The sequence below is a fragment of the Papaver somniferum genome, chromosome 9, assembly GCF_003573695.1.
Source record: "Papaver somniferum cultivar HN1 chromosome 9, ASM357369v1, whole genome shotgun sequence".
Taxonomy (NCBI): Eukaryota; Viridiplantae; Streptophyta; class Magnoliopsida; order Ranunculales; family Papaveraceae; genus Papaver; species Papaver somniferum.
Window position 1 is genome coordinate 140709786 of NC_039366.1, and position 16646 is coordinate 140726431.

Genomic DNA, 16646 nt, shown 5'->3' on the forward strand with positions numbered 1-16646 from the left:
GAGAGATTTGAGCTTTTCACTGATCATAAGAGTCTCAAGTATTTGTTTTCCCGGAAGGATTTGAATATGAAACAACGTCGATGGATGGAGCTTATCAATGGTTACACTTTCGGCTTACAATATCATCCTGGTAAGGCGAATGTTGTAGCTGATGCCTTGAGTCGAAAACCAAGGGGTTTGTTATCTTTCATGACGGTGGAAGAGTGGAAGATGTTGGAGACAGTTACCGAGTTTGACTTAGACATAAGGAATTCTTCTACTTCGCAAGAATTTTTGGGTAATCTTGTGGTACAACCTGCACTTATTATCCGTATCATCCAGGCTCAATCCAAGGATGATTGGTTTGCGAAACTACTTGGAGTTGGAGACTTAAGTGGAGATTTTGATGTAGGGATGGATGGTGGGCTTCAGATTCGAGGTCAGTTATGTGTACCTGTGGACACCCAATTGAGACGTGAGGTGTTAGATGAAGCTCATCGTAGTCGCTACACTATCCATCTTGGAGCTACAAAAATGTATAAGGATTTGTGTAGAGAGTTTTGGTGGAAAAGTATGAAGCGAGAGATTGCAGAATACGTTTCTAAATGTCGAACTTGTCAACAAGTTAAGATTGAACACCAAAGGCCAGCTGGAGAATTAGAACCACTCCCAATACCAGAATGGAAATGGGACAATATTTCCATGGACTTTATAGTTGGACTACCGAGATCAAAGAAAGGACATGACTCCATTTGGGTAATAGTGGATCGGTTGACTAAATCGACACACTTCTTACCAGTGCATACTACTTATAGTATGGATAGATTATGCAAGCTTTATGTGGATAAGATAGTGGTTTTTCATGGAGTTCCAGTCTCAATTGTTTCTGATAGGGGTGCTCAATTCACTTCCAAATTTTGGAGAGGATTTCAATGGGTTCATAGTTGGATTTGAGTACTTCATTTCATCCTCAGACTAACGGTCAGACCGAGAGAGTTAATCAAATATTGGACGATATGATTCGAGCGTGTGTGCTAGATTTCCAAGGAAACTGGGATGCACATTTACCGTGGGCAAAAATTTGCTTACAATAATAGTTATCAGTCGAGCATTGATATGGATCCTTTTGAATCTCTTTATGGAAGACCTTGTCGTTCACCGGTGTGTTGGGTAGAAGTGGGTGAAAAGAGATTTTTGGGGATCTGATTTGGTTCAAATAACTACGGAGAAAATCCTAGTGGTGAAAGATTGCCTTCGTAAAGCCCAAAGTAGACAGAAAAGTTATGCAGATAGGAAACGACGTCCAATGCAGTTAGAAGTTGGAAATGAAGTTCTACTTAAGGTGTCTCCTATGAAAGGAGTAATGAGGTTTGGGAAGAAAGGAAAATTGTCTCCTAAGTTCATTGGACCTTTCCCTGGAAAGCTGGAACTAAGAACTAGCACTATGGTTGGCCTCATCCCTTCCCTATCCCTCAAATATAGGAAAGGGATGGCACTTGAAAGACAATCTTGCTGTGGTGCCCGCTCATCCCTTCCCTACACTAGACACGTACTCAGTACCCGTATGAATAGTGCCAACGGGTACTCAGTACGCGTAATTTTTTTTTTCGTTTTTTTTCATGGGAAATATTTATTTAGGTAAAAAAATATTTTAGAGTAAAAAAATATATATCAAATAGGTAAAAAAAACGAGTTTTAGTAAAAAAAGAGTGAAAAAGGGAAGTTTTAAGGTAAAAGTTTAAAAATTAGAAAAAAATACGAGTATTGAGTACTCGAAAAGTGAAAAAGCAAACGGGTACTCAGTACGATTTCCCTTCCCTACAAGGGTGATCAGATCTGATCAGCCTTGTAAAGAAACCCTCTCGCATTCCTTCCCTACAATGAAAATGGAAGACCATAATACTTAAATTTTTGGTGTTTTGAGGGATGAAGAGGGATAAAAAAGGGATATCCCTCTCTATAGTGCTAGCTCTAAAAAAGTTGGAAAGGTAGCATACCAGTTGGAGTTGCCAACGCAGTTGTACGGAATGCACAGTGTATTTCATGTCTCTATACTACATAGACACTTAAGGGATGAGGATCAATCTCAAAAGGCAGACCTTGTCCTGAATATCCAAAACAAAACAAAACAAAACAAAACAAAAGAAGCGGAAAGTAAAAAGAAATATGGGCGGAAATACATATCGTCTCTCGATTGTTGAATTCGACGAACTTCCATCCCCGGCTCATTTCTTCTCTCATATTGAATCTAAAAGCATTCCTGCGGTAATTACAATCTCATTCACATATCCCCCCTCCATCTTTCATTTGGCATTAACATCACTTAATTTTCTCTTAATTGTTCGGAGTTTAGGTATTTCATAGTTGCGTTAAACATTGGAAATGTTTTTCCAAATGGAACCCTTGTAAAGGTGGTCTCGACTATTTACAGGTTTCATTTCACCTACATCACTCTCATTTATTCATTCAATTTAGGGTTTAGGGTTTTATTACGTACTGAAATTGTGATTACAGGAAAGAGCAGGGTCGTCTATTGTGGAGGCTATGTTGTCGACAACAGCACCTGTGTTTTACGGTGATCTTAGAAGTCATGAGCGGGTAATACTTATATCTTTCTTAGAACTGGTTTTTGCATTTCGAATGTGTAAGATAACTAGAATTCATGCATTGTATTGCAATTTTGCGCATATTATTGTAGGTTCCGCTGCTGTTCTCTGTTTTCATTTCAACTTGTAGAAAGCTAACAAGTTCTGATAATGGTTCTGGAGTGTCTGTTGAGCAAGAAGTTGTTGGAGTGACAGAGCCTACCTTAGAAGAAGAAACTTGTTTGCCTTCTACCAGTTCTCTTCATCAAGTCTACTTAGCGCAGGTTGTATTGCTTATCTGTCTATGTGTCCAAGCTTGACTTTGTTGGCTGGCAAATAAAGGATGAGATCCAGAACACTGGGGGCATTACAGCTAAGTGGCCCACATGTGTTTATTCTCAGCCCTTATTTTCCAAGGCTATGTCAAGTGCTGCGTCGAATGGGATACAAAATTTGTTGGTCTTGGTGTTTGTTTTCAGTTGGTTGAAGTCTGACTTAAGGGTGCTTTTATGATGTAGGTGCCAATTGTAAATTTGGAGAATAAGGAGAAGTCTCAGTTGGAAATTCTACGAGAAGACATTCAAATGGTTTGCATTCATTTCATGTTGAGCTTTCTGCTTGCTTATTTTTTGTTTCGATATGGTAGATAACTTTGCTAAAGTAAGAAGAGCTCAGTACCAGTAAAATTTATGCACTTCTACTTGGTGTCTTGTGGATTTGGTGAAAAGTTGAGGCAGTATTGGTTTTGTTTTGGTTTGTGGATGCAGCCAAACTTCTAAAGGCAAAAACATTAACTTCTGTCAACTTGTGGATGAACAATGCAAAATCAAGGTCTAGTACACATTATGATCCAGACCATAACCTACTATGTGTGGTTGCTGGATGCAAACAAGGTACTCAGTTATGTCTATTTTGGTTGATTAGTTTCATAGTAGTGATATTCAACTTAAAGTTTTTAATGGTTGCCCAAGTTGTTGGATTACTACCAAATTGCCCACTGATTGTCATCTGTTTTTTCTCCATCTCAGTTGTTCTGTAGCCGCCTTCTGCGGTTTCATCATTATTTATATCCAATGCCTAAATACAGTGGGGCCTCAAATCACAGGTATGGTAACTCTCTATCGTCAATCATGTGAAAGATAAATTACTGATGTCGTTTAAGTTTTGGTTACTTTTGGGTCCGAGGACCAGAAGCAAATCGTCATTTTTTGAAGAAACTGGATTCGTCTCATATTTCTTATTCTGCATGCTATACTTATACTACTTTCTGTTTGGTAATTGTGTTGGTCTAGAAAAGCCAGACTTGTCAACTCATTCAAGATTGCAGAACTCTATGATGTACTCCCAAAAAGTTACTCTGCAAGCGGGCGATGCACTTTTCATTCCTGAAGGCTGGTAATAATTTTGTTTCTTCCATTTTGCATAAAATTTTTTTCTACGCTGAGTTTGTACATGTTTGTATGATTGTTGAGGGCACATTCTTCTTGCAACTGGTACGGTAAAATTTTGGTCAGATACATTTGTAATTTGGATTACTCAAGGAGTGTTTGCATTCTCATCTGAACAGGTTGCACCAAGTGGATAGTGACGAGGTCACTATAGCTGTTAACATCTGGTGGCGATCTAGTATTATGACTAGTTTACCGGAACACATGGATGCATGTTATCTACGCAATATCTTAAGAAGGTCTTTGTTTTCCTTAAGTTAATCATCTTTTTTATCACCTTCTGTTTTTGCTTGTTAGTAGTCTGTACTTGGAAGATGGAACTTCCATGAATTGTTGCTTAACTGATGACTGACTTCCCTTGTTTATTTTCCATTTTTCGAATTGTTTTCCACATCAATAATTCGTACAAAGATACCAACATGGAAATGGTAAGCAGTATCTTGCTTGTCCTGCATTTACATTTGGCTTTTCTCTATGCATGATATCGAATTTTAGTACAGACGGCTTTGCTTTACTACAAACTCGATGTGTTAATAATATACATGACATAAATTGCTCTTCCCACCATTTGAGTCATGATAAAATGTGGTTAGCCATCACGTGCGACCAAAATATATCGATTTTTCCTTCCCTCATTTATCAACGACATTTTACTATGAGTAATGTTTATTGGAATGACTGTAGAACAGGTTCAAATGTGATATCAAACTTCAATTAGTATTGAGAATTCCGGACAGGAGGATTCTTCCAGGTTGACAATGGACAAGGTTATTTTATGTCCTTATGTGAAATCTTCCATATAATTTGTTTTTTTTGTTCATTGATGTCAATTGTGACTAACTTCACGTAACGAAACTAGCCCCTTTTTAGATACTTGACATCTAAAACTTTGTCTTGTCGTGGCAGGTCAGCGTGAGCGCGATCTAGAAAAGAACTCTTACAGTGAGCAGTCGCAGGGACCATAAAAAATAAGAGGATAACGATACAGCAAATGGACACAGTTTTTCCGCAAGCTCTTCATCAACTTGTTTCTTTAGTTCATGATGGAGTGAACATTGCTAGTCAAAGTGAACAACTGCAATCAACACCAATGGAAGATGAATGCAAGAAGGATGTTCATCCTAATTCATTTTGCGCGGAAGAAGATCCAGTTGCTAAGGTCATTTCGACTCTGGAGCCACTTCAACTTCAAAATGTCTTGCTTGGCATGGTGGTAGGTTTGACACTAATACTGGTCCCATCAATTTCAAATTTTCATGAGCACTGGTCATTCTAGCATCTGGTGTTATGTTTATAGCCAGATTCAATCTGTTTGTATGTCTACAACAGTGTATCTAATAGCTGTGGACACAAGAAAAAGCAGATACACAGTGCATGTTGGGAACACAAGTAGTGAAGCTAAAGCAAAATTATATTTTGTCTGTATTTTGGGTATATACCTTTGCGCTCGTATTGTCTATTTAGCACAGGTTCGGTTGTTTTTGATTCTTCATAAGACTGGGCACTCAAGTGATTCAAAGTGCAGATTGTGGTATGAAATGCAAACTAGTGTTGAGAGTTGACCCTTATCTTCATTCTTCTCTTCTATTCCGAGAGGTTTGCGTTTCACTTCGAATAATTATCAATGTATATGCTAAACATGGAAAGTTTCTAATAAGTTAACCACTCAAAGAACTTTTTGTGCGAACTAAGTGCTTTACGAAAATGTTTAGCTGAGGTTGACGGGCGAGTGTGTTAATAATCTTGCTGACTTGAATATCAACTGCCCTTCACTCCCTTATCCCTGGGGATTGGCAACTAATAAGTTCTTTTCTTTTTTTCTCTTCCAGCATAATTTTCCAAGAATGTTGGAGGCTCTAATACTGCAAATGCTTTCACCAGCGTCAGCAGAAGTACTGACGAGGAAGTTTGATGAACTAGATCAATTGACGAGTCAAGAAACCGGTACATACAAACTCTTGCGGCACCTATTTGGTTCCTCCCTCATAAAATTAAACCTCACTTTTTGTTCTTACTTACAGGGATGAATTCTACCTGGCTGTTTATGGTGTTTTTGATGATCATTTGCACTCCAGGTGATTGTTTGCTCTATTGGCTGATTCTTCTTTATGAATAGTCTAATATCTGCCGTTTCTGCAATAATTACTAGCTTATCAAATAAAAACCCTTCCTGTGGTGTAACGTAAACAATCATCCTAAATATATATGACCTATCAGAAGTGGTATAACACCTGAAAAATTCTCTCATTAGCATAATGAGTGTGATTTTCTGATAGTAGAACTTGATTTTCCTTCCACGTGCCAACATATTACACAACTAGTTTCCCATCGTAGACCAAACTCTAGTGTTGCCCTAACTCGCTCTGCACGCTCACGTTTTTAGGATTCTGGGCACTGATTTGTCTGCAATTTTGGCTGCCGAATGGTTTCTTAGAGATGTGAAAGGAGAAAAAAATGTTCTCTTTGTGGATAAGCAGATTAAGATGGAACCATCAACAAGAAAATCACATATATTCTTTTTCTCTCTTTTCTGGGAGTGGTCCCTTATATCTATTGTATGTGATGCGTGCAGTGGATATAGTTGCACAAATATCCCCATCACATTTTAAGTTTCAAACTCAAATGAGCATACATATATGAACGATTAACTGTTGTTATGAAAGTTGCACAACTAAGTAGATATACATCAAATCATTAGTAATATATGTTAAATTATGGGTTGCACTGATACCTGAGGATTATGTTGCCCCGTATCGGATACGATACCCTTGGATGCTTCCCAAAAGGCTTATCAAAAATTTATTAGTTTTATGAAAGGTTTTTCCTTCAGATATTTTTTAGGTCTCTCTTGCCTTGATGTGCTTTGTACATGTGAAGTGGAGAAACACTTCAAAAGAAAATGAAGGAGTTTACACCCCTCATAAAGAGGGTTGAGAGAAGAGGAAGTTCGAAATTTGCTGACATTGTGGGACTGAAATGTTGTGAGATATAGGTATGCAATGAGTGTTTTGGGGATTAAATTGAATTTGTGTGCTCTAATACTTTATTGATTTTACACTAACAAAATTATGTGTATGGCGTATTGGCCGGTATCCGTATCAGCCATATTTTAAATTGCTGAATCTGATTCTCCTATACGTATCGGTATCGGACACCCATACCAGTATCTATGCAACCCAATCTCATTGTATCGGTATCGGACACCCGTACCAGTATCTGTGCAACCCAGTCTCATTCATGTAGTATTCAACATCTTGTTGTGTTAGGTTGTGATATTTACTTTCCGGAAAATAAACAGATTAAGAAATTAATTTTGTTTTCTCTTTTATTGCTTGTTTCACAGGCGTTCAAGAATGTACTGGATAAATATTTGGGAGTAAATTTTGATGGACAAAAATTGTAAGTTGGGTGAGATATCTTATCTATCTGAAGTGGACTACACTACTTAGATTTGTTTCTCACTTGTTTTAAATTATTTAGGATGCAGAACAGTGTTAGGAATCAAACGTCTTGTCTTTGTCTGTAGTGGTACCTGCAATTTTATCAATCAGTTTTGTGAAAGCATAATCATTTTCTGACTGAACGTATCAATATATTCTCCTTCCATTCTCTGATTTACTTACTGAAAACATTATTTCGTTTTCTAGGTTATGGTTATATGGTACATACTGTAATACAATACAAGCCAATACTTTGTTCTAAATTTGTTGCATTTTGAAGCTCAAAATGCTTTGACCCTTTATTCTGTTTCCTTGTTTTTACCTCTTGTTTGATCACGTAGAAATCTTTCCTTTTCTATCCAGTTATGTCATATACAGTCTAGCTAGCTACTCTTTGGTTTTAGGCCTGGAGTTCAGGTTAGAGTTCAGTTCACAACTTTCACTTTCAGTTTTTTTTGTCCTTTTTCCCTTCTCGATTGAGCAAGAAATTTAAGATGAACACCAAGGTCACTTTTTTGTTTTTGTATTGAGCAAGAAATCTAAGATGAATACCAGGTCACTTTAGTGAGACTCGTACCATGACCTAGTAAGCTGAAAACTTGCACACAGCAAAATTCACACGACAAGGAGTGAATGTTACATGTATGTGTTACTATCCTGTCTAGGAATGAACTAGATTCTCCCAGAGCTTGGATAAGCAGTTAATCATGAACAAGACGAATCACCAGAACTTGCCTGACTAGTCTTGACAATGAGGATTTTTCTGGTTAATAAATATTTTCAGAATCAGATTATTACTGGATGACGTTGCCTCACATCAAAGAATAGTTACAGAAGCCTATATACGAAGACGCTAGGGGTCCATGAACATGTATGTTTTGTCATTTTATCTTTGGTTTCATGTTATTAGCTAGAAGTAACTGAATAGTAAGTAATAGTTGGATGGTTGTGAATGAAAGGAGCCTATGTACTTGAAATGGGAATTTTCAGCTGAAGCCGAAGAAAGAAAAAGAAAAGGATGGAGAAGAAAAAGCAGAAGAAAATAAAAGCAAAGGTTTGGTAATTATTAGGTTTTAAGAACTTTGGAAGAGAGAAAAGAAAAGAAGTAAAAGGAGAAGGGGGGACTAAGGATATTTTTTCTGAAGGTGAGATTCCAAAAACAACTTTGGTAAGTATATTTGTGAGACCCGAGAAGAAGAGAAGAAGCTTTTGGTTTGTCTGGTTGTGAAGAGAGATATAAAAGAGGAGAGGGGCAGTCTTTTTTAAGAGGCAAATGGGATGTTTTGTACCTTAATCCTGCAACTACCCCATATATACTTTCTAAAAGCTTGGATAGATATCCCATAATAATCCTGCCCTTCTTTCATTAATCCCTAGGCTTCTTCATTATCTCTCCACTTGCTTTAGATTTTTTGAATATTCGGGTGTTTTTTCCTTTACGTCTTTGATGGTTCTTTTCTGGTTTATGAATATCTTATCATTTATTTATATTCGAATAAAACTACGTGGAGTATTCGTATCATGAAACTTATGAAAAAGCCCTCTTAGCTCTAGACAGGGGATCATTTAAGACTCACGGCTCACCTTAAAGAGTTATCAGTTAAAGGGTTAACTATGATTATAGTAGATGTTTTTCTTGTAGGGCTGTAAATATTTTTCTCGTAATTGAAAGTGTTTTCAGAAAACGAAGGGAGAGCAAACATGGTCCAAGTCCAAGTCAGTATGAGCTACTGACAGTAACGTTAGTGATGAGTATGTTGGTCTCTCCAGCATTAATAGTACTAATAAGTAGTACAATCTTTTGTTGATGGGTTAGAATCAGTTTCATTTTGACCACCATTAAATGAAGTCCATTTTTTTTTTTGTAGATTTAATCAAATGTCGGTCTTACCAAGGAAGACGCTGGTAGTAGTACTGTCTAAGACGTATTCAAGGTAAAACAGAAAAAAAAGACCTCAAACTGCTAACAGAGTCTAAAATGTTATATGGGCATCCTCAGTTGTTGAACTAGACACATTTCGATTCATTTTTCCCCTTCAACTCTTGATGATCAAATGAAGTTTTTGATGATCACAACATATCATTGGTATGCTCATTTTGTACTAACAGAAGTGGCGCAGTATCAAAAGGCTGTCTTTGTGGGGTTTTTCATGCACAGAATTTAAGAACACAAGAGAGACTAGACTAGAGAGAGGATTGTCAACGACGGCTATTTGAGAAGATGCTCTCACTCGCTCTTAAGTTCTTTTATGCAGCACTATCTTCCCGGACCACCAAAACACACAAATTACTAGAAGAAGAAGAAGATTCAAAAATTGACTTAGATGCCTTAACTTTTCACTCACGCTCGCTTATATGTTTACCTCGAGTTGCATTCATCTTTAGAGAAAAGAAAGAACCCTAGTGGTTTCTTTGGGTTAGGTTTTTCTTTTCTTTATAAATCTACTAGTTATCTTTTGTGTATCAAAATTGATCAAGTTTGAGGAAATACACGAAAAAGTCGAAGTTTCGAAATGAGTATTCCTTATTGAGTACTTATCTACTTGAATGGCACGTGGTGCTCACTATAGCAATTTTATGTGGACCATATACGTTTACATCTCTGTATGTATGCTTGGTAATCTAGTGCACGCATGATCCCGGGATACTGTTTTGTTTCATGCATAAAATTCTTGGGACAATATATGTATCTGTTGGTTAAAAAACCTATGACATAATCGATGGTTTGAATTCGGGTACGCTTATGGCACGTTTGGATGCACACACAGAAATTGTTTTTTGATTTCTGGAAATCAAAAAGTCATAAGTTAGTTTGACAATAATATTTCAGAACGACTTGATTTTTAGAAATAGAAAAGTCGATTTTTTATAAAACAAAATAGTTTTGCTCCAGATTTCTATTTCTGGAGAAGCAAAAATCAGAAACACATTTGTATCCGAATGCGCCGTTAATTTTAAGTTTTTAACAAGGAAAAAGATGATGGAATATTTTTGTATTATCTATGGTCTTTATCGAACAAGGCTGAATCATGGGGGTTAACAAAAGGTACAATCGCCAATCCCGAAGTAATGCAATGCATGCCTGACTGATCCCACATTTACATTACATGTGCTTACGTACTCTCACCTTCTTTTATGAGTGTACAATATACACTATTTGTTGTACCTCACAACTTTTGATTCCCAGGTGAAGGAAAGATATATAAATAACGATGACCTTATTAACTACCTCACTTCAGTACCATATTTATTTCCGGTCTCTCTAGCACCTAGTAGTTTTTTTCTGTATAGTCGAGGATTCCACATGACATCGTGAGTCGGACTGAACAACCAGGCTTAGTCTGGGGTCATGTACTCGTAAAACTAAGGCAAAGAAAAGTAATCAATGTAAATGACAAAGTTTTTGAATCAAAATCCATAAGAAGAAAAAAATTAAAAAATTACAGTGGTGGTGGTACCACTGAAACCCTTGGTGATCAAAAGTAAAAGACCTATCTGCATGTCCATATTTATATATATAGAGAAGAAGAAAGTCTAGCTAGGTAGCTCTAGGCCTCTGCCAGACCTACTATATCTATCACCAAAATAGGATAGAACTGTGATAGTGATAACCTCACCACCGGTATCCTTAACAAGGGTAATTAAGGGAAACAAAAAAAGTTCCCCATTTCAGAAAGATGCAGTAATTTTCTTAAAAAATTCCCTTTTTACCCTTGAAAACGGTAATCTCCTTCAGCAATTCCTCCAAGCTCCAGCAGCAAATCCACGTTCATAAGCTCCAAAATCAACACCTCCTGTGTAGGACAGTAAATCTGACTTCCTCACGTTCACGTTACCATTCATCTGGTTCCTCTCGTTAACGTCAAGAACATTGGTGACAGAGTTGTGGTCAGCTGGTGCCAGACCTAAGAAGTCACGAGTCAGACGGAAGTCCTTTTTCTGCCACGTAGATTGGTTTGCTGAATTAGAACTAGCAAATCCCAGAAATTCCTCCGATGGTGATGATGATAAACAGGTTTTGCCCATCTGACTCATGATACTCATCTGACTCATGGACGATCCAGACATATGACCCACTGACTGAGTCTGCATGGTTGGTCCTCCAATGGGTCCCGCACCAACATTAGCAGCTTTTTGAAGAAGCGCAGTGGCTGACATATACGAAGTAGACGTATTGCTGTTTGACACCATATTGTTTGAAAAATGACGAAGAAAGTTGGGTGTAAATAACGATTTCCGTTGGTCTGATATAGCAGCAGCAGTAGTAGTATTTGGAGATGGCAGTGGTGGCGATTCTTGATAGAAAGAAGAAATGGACGTTGGGAGAAGAATCTGGTTGTTGTTGTGCTGATTTTCTAGTTTGACTGGATGATCTGATGTTGGTGATGGGTGGTCAGCCCATGATGATGAGGAGGTGATTATAGAGATGGGTGTTGGGTTTGGGAAGTTTTGGTGGTGCTGCCCAGTGAATTGGTAACTGAGAGAAGATTGGGTATTATTAGACTGTTGGTGTTGGAAATGAAGTGATGAGTGAGTTTGCAGTGCGAGAGGAGGCTCATTGCTGTAATGGTGCAACAATGGTGTGATTTGTGTCGATGTTGACAAATTGTTAAGGTCTGAGGCAGATGAAGAAACTAGTCTTGCACTCTCTTCAGCTAATGCATCGCAGAATGCTCTGTGGGTAATGAAGCTGTCTTTCCTGTAAAAAATAGAATTCCACAACACATTATTAGAAGATCCACAATTTCACAAAAACAAAATAACATAAATTTATTAGGATGCTAATTAAACTACAAAATTGTTTTAGCATGAAATAGGATGGACTAATTAGAAAAAGATCATGCAAAATTTAGTAAAGCCAATAATCAGGGTACGGATGTTTAATTATTATTTTTTCTCTAAAAGTTTATATCTTGCATACGAATGATAATCAAAGAAAAATGAAAACAAATCCCAAAGTCAAATATTTTCTTGCAGAATTATGATGATGAGATTTTCCAGGCTTTAGAGGTCTACTACACAAGTTATAATGTTTAGATAGAATGATGAAAAACCAATTTTATAACCATGGTAAGCACCACTTTCTTTTCTTACAGACAACTGCAAAAATTCATCATTTCTCTAGAGATTGCAGGCACTGCTACTTTCGAATACACTAAATAACAAAAAGAAAAAAACAGGAAACAAATCTGATAAAGAAACCCTTGCATGAAAATAGATAAAAGTAATAAGATTTTCATCAATGGTTTTATTATTATTCCTATGAATAGCATAGTGTTGTGTCCACTCTTCAAAACCTATGAATAGCAAGTTTGAAGTCTAAATTCACACTAAAACTAACTCTAAAACAGAGCAGACTACGATTAACTCACAAACAACCACTGCTTAGTTTCATGTCTCCGGTCTTAATTTATTGTCTAGCTATCTTTGTCTTGGGCTAGACTTGCAGAGAACACTAGACCATTTCTCTTTCTTTCTTTCAGTGTCTTATTTTTAGTTATAACAAAGACTCAGTCTTTAATGGTTTGTGTTACTTACCACTTCCATGAAACTTGTCAATCCATCTATCTATAATACGGACATTAAAGTTTGTAAATCTATTCAATGTTGTTGTGTATTGGATTTTACTAGGCATGAATAAAGACAACCCAACAAATTTCCAAAACCTCAATGCAACAAAAAAAAATCTACCTTGAGTTACTAATTTCAGACTCCATTAGAGTCCAAAGGTTTGAAGAACACAAGTACCAGACAAAGAAACAATACAAATAACAGAGGATGATGTGTAGAAAATTTGAAAACTTTGGTTGAGACAAGAAGACAACCATAACAGACCCAAAAGAGCATTTTAAAAGAGAGAGTATAGAAAAATGTTACCTAGCGAAAAGAGTACCACAGTCACACCTATATTCTTTAGTACCACAGTTTTTACTATGAGCTTTCCAATCAGATTGAACTGCATACTTCTTAGAACACTTCTCACACTTCCACTTCTTCTCACCATGTTTTCTAGAGAAATGTTTCTTGATTCCTGTTAAATCACCAAGTGCTCTAGAGGGATGATGATGAATACAGGAAACATCAGGACAAACATAGACCTTTTTCCTCACCACATCTGTGTTGCTTTTCTGTTTTAGTTTCCAGGGTAGATTGTGTCCTCTTCTATGAAGTTGAAGATTTTGATCTCTTTGAAACCCTTTGTTACAAACTTCACACACAAATCTATTTGTTGCCATTAGCGTCGTTGGCGACAGTGCAACCACTTCAGCATTCGGGTCTGTTCAAAAGAAGCAACAAAAATCATCACAAATCTGGAGAGACTGTTAAAAAGGATGCAAAGAGAGAGCTTTATAGTATATCTATCATACCTGGGTTACCAGGGAGGTTTCTTTTCTTTCTGGTCTTAGTAGTAGTCTCTTCAGATTGTTGTTGGTGTTGTTCATGATGATGATCATTACTTGAAGATGAGAACAAGATGGGGCTTAAATCTTGAAGTCTAGTGGTGGTATTATTATTACCATGAGAAGAACCAGCACTAACTTCTTCAGACAAAGAAGTAGAGTTTGAAAAAGTTTCAGGAAACATATCTTAAAAAGAGATAGAGAGATAGAGAGAGTGATGAGGAAGGAACAAAATGCAAACAAAAAACCTAATAGGTATAACAATATCTTTGTTTGTTTCACCCTTTAAATACAAAACAAAGTAGCTAGCAGGTTTGAATACAACAAGAAAGAAAGACAGGGTTTTTGTTGAACAAACAGATGGCAGGGATACTTCAGAGAAAGGCAAGGCAGGTATATTATGCTGGTTTTTGGATTACTGATAAAACAAACAACAGTTCTCGTGAAGAGATAGAAAAAAAAGAGAGAGATTTGTTATATATATTTATGATGATGATGATGATGATGTTGATGAAAGATGAAAAATGATTCTTACTGAGTCACTATCTATTTCAGGATGTTTTGTCTGCAAATAAGACCAATACCAAAAAGAACACAACTCCAGTATCTCTCTCTAAATATCAAACATTAATACACATGCAAACCGAAACCCAGTAGGAATTTTGGGTCATTAATTTTGTTAAGCAAAGACTGATAATACAGAGGTTTCATGAAACAGGACCAATGTCCATCTGATGTAGTAATGACCAATGTGTGTGTGTTATGATTGCAGAGACTAAAATATATTAGCAAATTAAAGAAGAAACCCAAACTGAAAATAAAGCGAAAAATTCTTTAACAGCCTCAAAACCAAAAAGAGACCAAGAATATCCAAACCCCACATGACACCACTTGTATTTTGGGGCAATTTTGACTGCGCCCAAAAATTGGAGGGGCGCAGTTTAACTGAATTATTTGTTGGGGGTGGCAGTCAAATTGCCCTATATTTTGATTCAAAGAGGATTTTAAGTATAATAATTTAGTACTGTTGGGGATGTGATGACGCTGGCACTTTTTGTCTTTTCCTATGTTGGTGTTATGAAACACCCAAACATTAGAAAGGACCTTGATTTGATAAATGGAATGATATTTAGGAAAAAGGAAGATAAGCTAAAGAAGAGATTAGAAGAAGACTAAGAAGCTTAGAAACTTTTATTTAGGTTGTGGCGTAAACTATAAAGGCTATTGAGAATTTGAGATTGAGATATGTAGATGCAGCAATATACTATGCTATGCTCTATCTTTTTCTTTTTTCCTCCCAACTTCTTCTTTTCTAAAGATCAAATACCCACAAATGATTCAGTGATTGACTTTCTTGGACAGTGGATTAGTAAATAGTATCTGACTCATGACGCTTTTTGCAGAGGCGTTTCATTTTTACTTAAAATCAGTTCCGTTGGCATTAAATTCTAAATTTTTTCCGTTAATTCAAAATCTGACACATTTAAAGAAATGACAGGATGCTGAAATAAATTATTGGTTATATCGCTTGATTCCAAAAAGTTGACTTTTATGCCTGTTTTGAAAAAAAAAACCATTTTATTTATTTATTTTAATACGAAAACGGAAAATGAGAACAATCAAGCGTATCTGACTAGCACTTTCTACGAGTTCAAAGCTGCACTTATATGATATGTGTTATGCTATCTCCTTGCTTTATATAGCCCATATTATAAGAGGTACATTGTACTTGCACATGGTAATGAATTAAATTTGAATGAATGATTGTTTTAGTGTTCAGGGATATAATACTGAATTTGTGTACGACTCCTTCTCTCCACCTAGCGATGTGTACGACTCCTTCTCTCTCCACCTAGCCTGATTTCCCTTTTCTCCAGTAGTTTCTAGTCATTATCCTTGTTCTCTAGTGCTCTAACGGCTATTTTCTTCCCGAAACTCACCGGATTCTATGACGGACCTCAGCCATTTTTGAATCTTCTTGGTTGAATGTTCCTTCAGTTTTTGTCTCTCGATGAATATCAGTACACCTAATCACAGTTGCTCCTGTAACTGCTTCAATCACACCGAGAATCACAGTTCCACTACTTCAAGAATCACATGTATCTCAAGCATCACAAGCATTGTTCAACTCACTATTTTCCCAGAGAATCATAATATTATTCCTACTAAACAAACATATAATATAAAGTTTCAAGGCAACATCAATCTTATTAGACGAGAATTTCAAACTTACTCTGAGAATCATACTTCCCCTGAAAATCCTAGTTACTGGAAAAATACAACTATCTATACAAAAATCCTAATTTGGATTAACTACCATACCAATACATACCAAACACTTGTTGCATCCAATCTCAACAATAATCTAAACCCCACTCTCCTTCTATATTCAATTTCTACCAAATCTTCTGATCAATTTTCATGGAACACCAAACCCCATCTCAAATCTAGTATTCAGTAGATAGTTCACCAAATACACCATACTCATAACACCACGATACATTCTAGCCAAATTACATTCAAAATAACCAAACCCAAAAAACATAAATATCCTTACACGCATAATCAACAGGAAAGAAAAGCATTTTGTTTCAACGGAAAAAAACCCATAACCCAAACTAGTCCAAAAAGTAAACAGTTCACAACCCATTCCCTAACCCCACCACAAATAAGCATCAACCATAAAGATTATACCATCCTCAAGATTGAAATAAAGCAAGAAAGGATTCAATTTTTCTTACTGCTGCAAGTGACAAGTCTTGCTTCGAGTACCTTGGCTAACACTTCGAGTCT

The 16646-nt window shown here is 36.6% G+C and overlaps 2 protein-coding genes across 4 annotated transcripts; one reads left to right on the plus strand and one right to left on the minus strand.

Moving 5' to 3' along the window:
• The first annotated feature begins 2045 nt into the window (after positions 1-2045).
• Positions 2046-7626, plus strand: LOC113307808. Of its 3 annotated transcripts, XM_026556261.1 has the most exons (12): positions 2046-2244; positions 2333-2410; positions 2494-2577; positions 2678-2848; positions 3083-3151; positions 3332-3457; positions 3593-3669; positions 3857-3959; positions 4132-4779; positions 4919-5956; positions 6034-6087; positions 7356-7626. In XM_026556261.1, exons 1-6 carry the CDS (start codon positions 2146-2148, stop codon positions 3341-3343), a joined length of 513 nt encoding a protein of 170 aa, XP_026412046.1. In that variant the 5' UTR covers positions 2046-2145; the 3' UTR covers positions 3344-3457; positions 3593-3669; positions 3857-3959; positions 4132-4779; positions 4919-5956; positions 6034-6087; positions 7356-7626. The 3 variants fall into 3 exon arrangements, with proteins under 3 accessions (XP_026412046.1, XP_026412045.1, XP_026412044.1); XM_026556260.1 differs by lacking the exons at positions 2046-2244; positions 2333-2410; positions 2494-2577; positions 2678-2848; positions 3083-3151 and having other exon boundaries at positions 3348-3457; positions 4919-5225; positions 5842-5956; XM_026556259.1 differs by lacking the exons at positions 2046-2244; positions 2333-2410; positions 2494-2577; ... (2 more) ...; positions 6034-6087; positions 7356-7626 and having other exon boundaries at positions 3348-3457; positions 4132-4251; positions 4424-4779; positions 4919-5437.
• Positions 7627-10850: 3224 nt separating this feature from the next.
• Positions 10851-14473, minus strand: LOC113309211 (protein indeterminate-domain 2-like). Its single transcript, XM_026557621.1, has 3 exons — positions 13821-14473; positions 13330-13729; positions 10851-12151 (listed from the first exon to the last, which is right to left on the minus strand). Exons 1-3 carry the CDS (start codon positions 14035-14037, stop codon positions 11185-11187), a joined length of 1584 nt encoding a protein of 527 aa, XP_026413406.1. The 5' UTR covers positions 14038-14473; the 3' UTR covers positions 10851-11184.
• Between the last annotated feature and the right edge of the window lie 2173 nt (positions 14474-16646).

Coding starts and splice junctions, on each gene's coding strand:
- LOC113307808 (XM_026556259.1), top strand. CDS start 3,432: ATGTGTGGTTGCTGGATGCAAACAAG. Junction 3,670..3,856: donor AGTGGGGCCTCAAATCACAG/GTATGGTAACTC, acceptor GTGTTGGTCTAG/AAAAGCCAGACTTGTCAACT. Junction 3,960..4,131: donor CTTTTCATTCCTGAAGGCTG/GTAATAATTTTG, acceptor TCATCTGAACAG/GTTGCACCAAGTGGATAGTG.
- LOC113309211 (XM_026557621.1), bottom strand. CDS start 14,037: ATGTTTCCTGAAACTTTTTCAAACTCTACTTCTTTGTCTGAAGAAGTT. Junction 13,730..13,820: donor AAACCTCCCTGGTAACCCAG/GTATGATAGATA, acceptor TCTTTTGAACAG/ACCCGAATGCTGAAGTGGTT. Junction 12,152..13,329: donor TGTGGTACTCTTTTCGCTAG/GTAACATTTTTC, acceptor TATTTTTTACAG/GAAAGACAGCTTCATTACCC.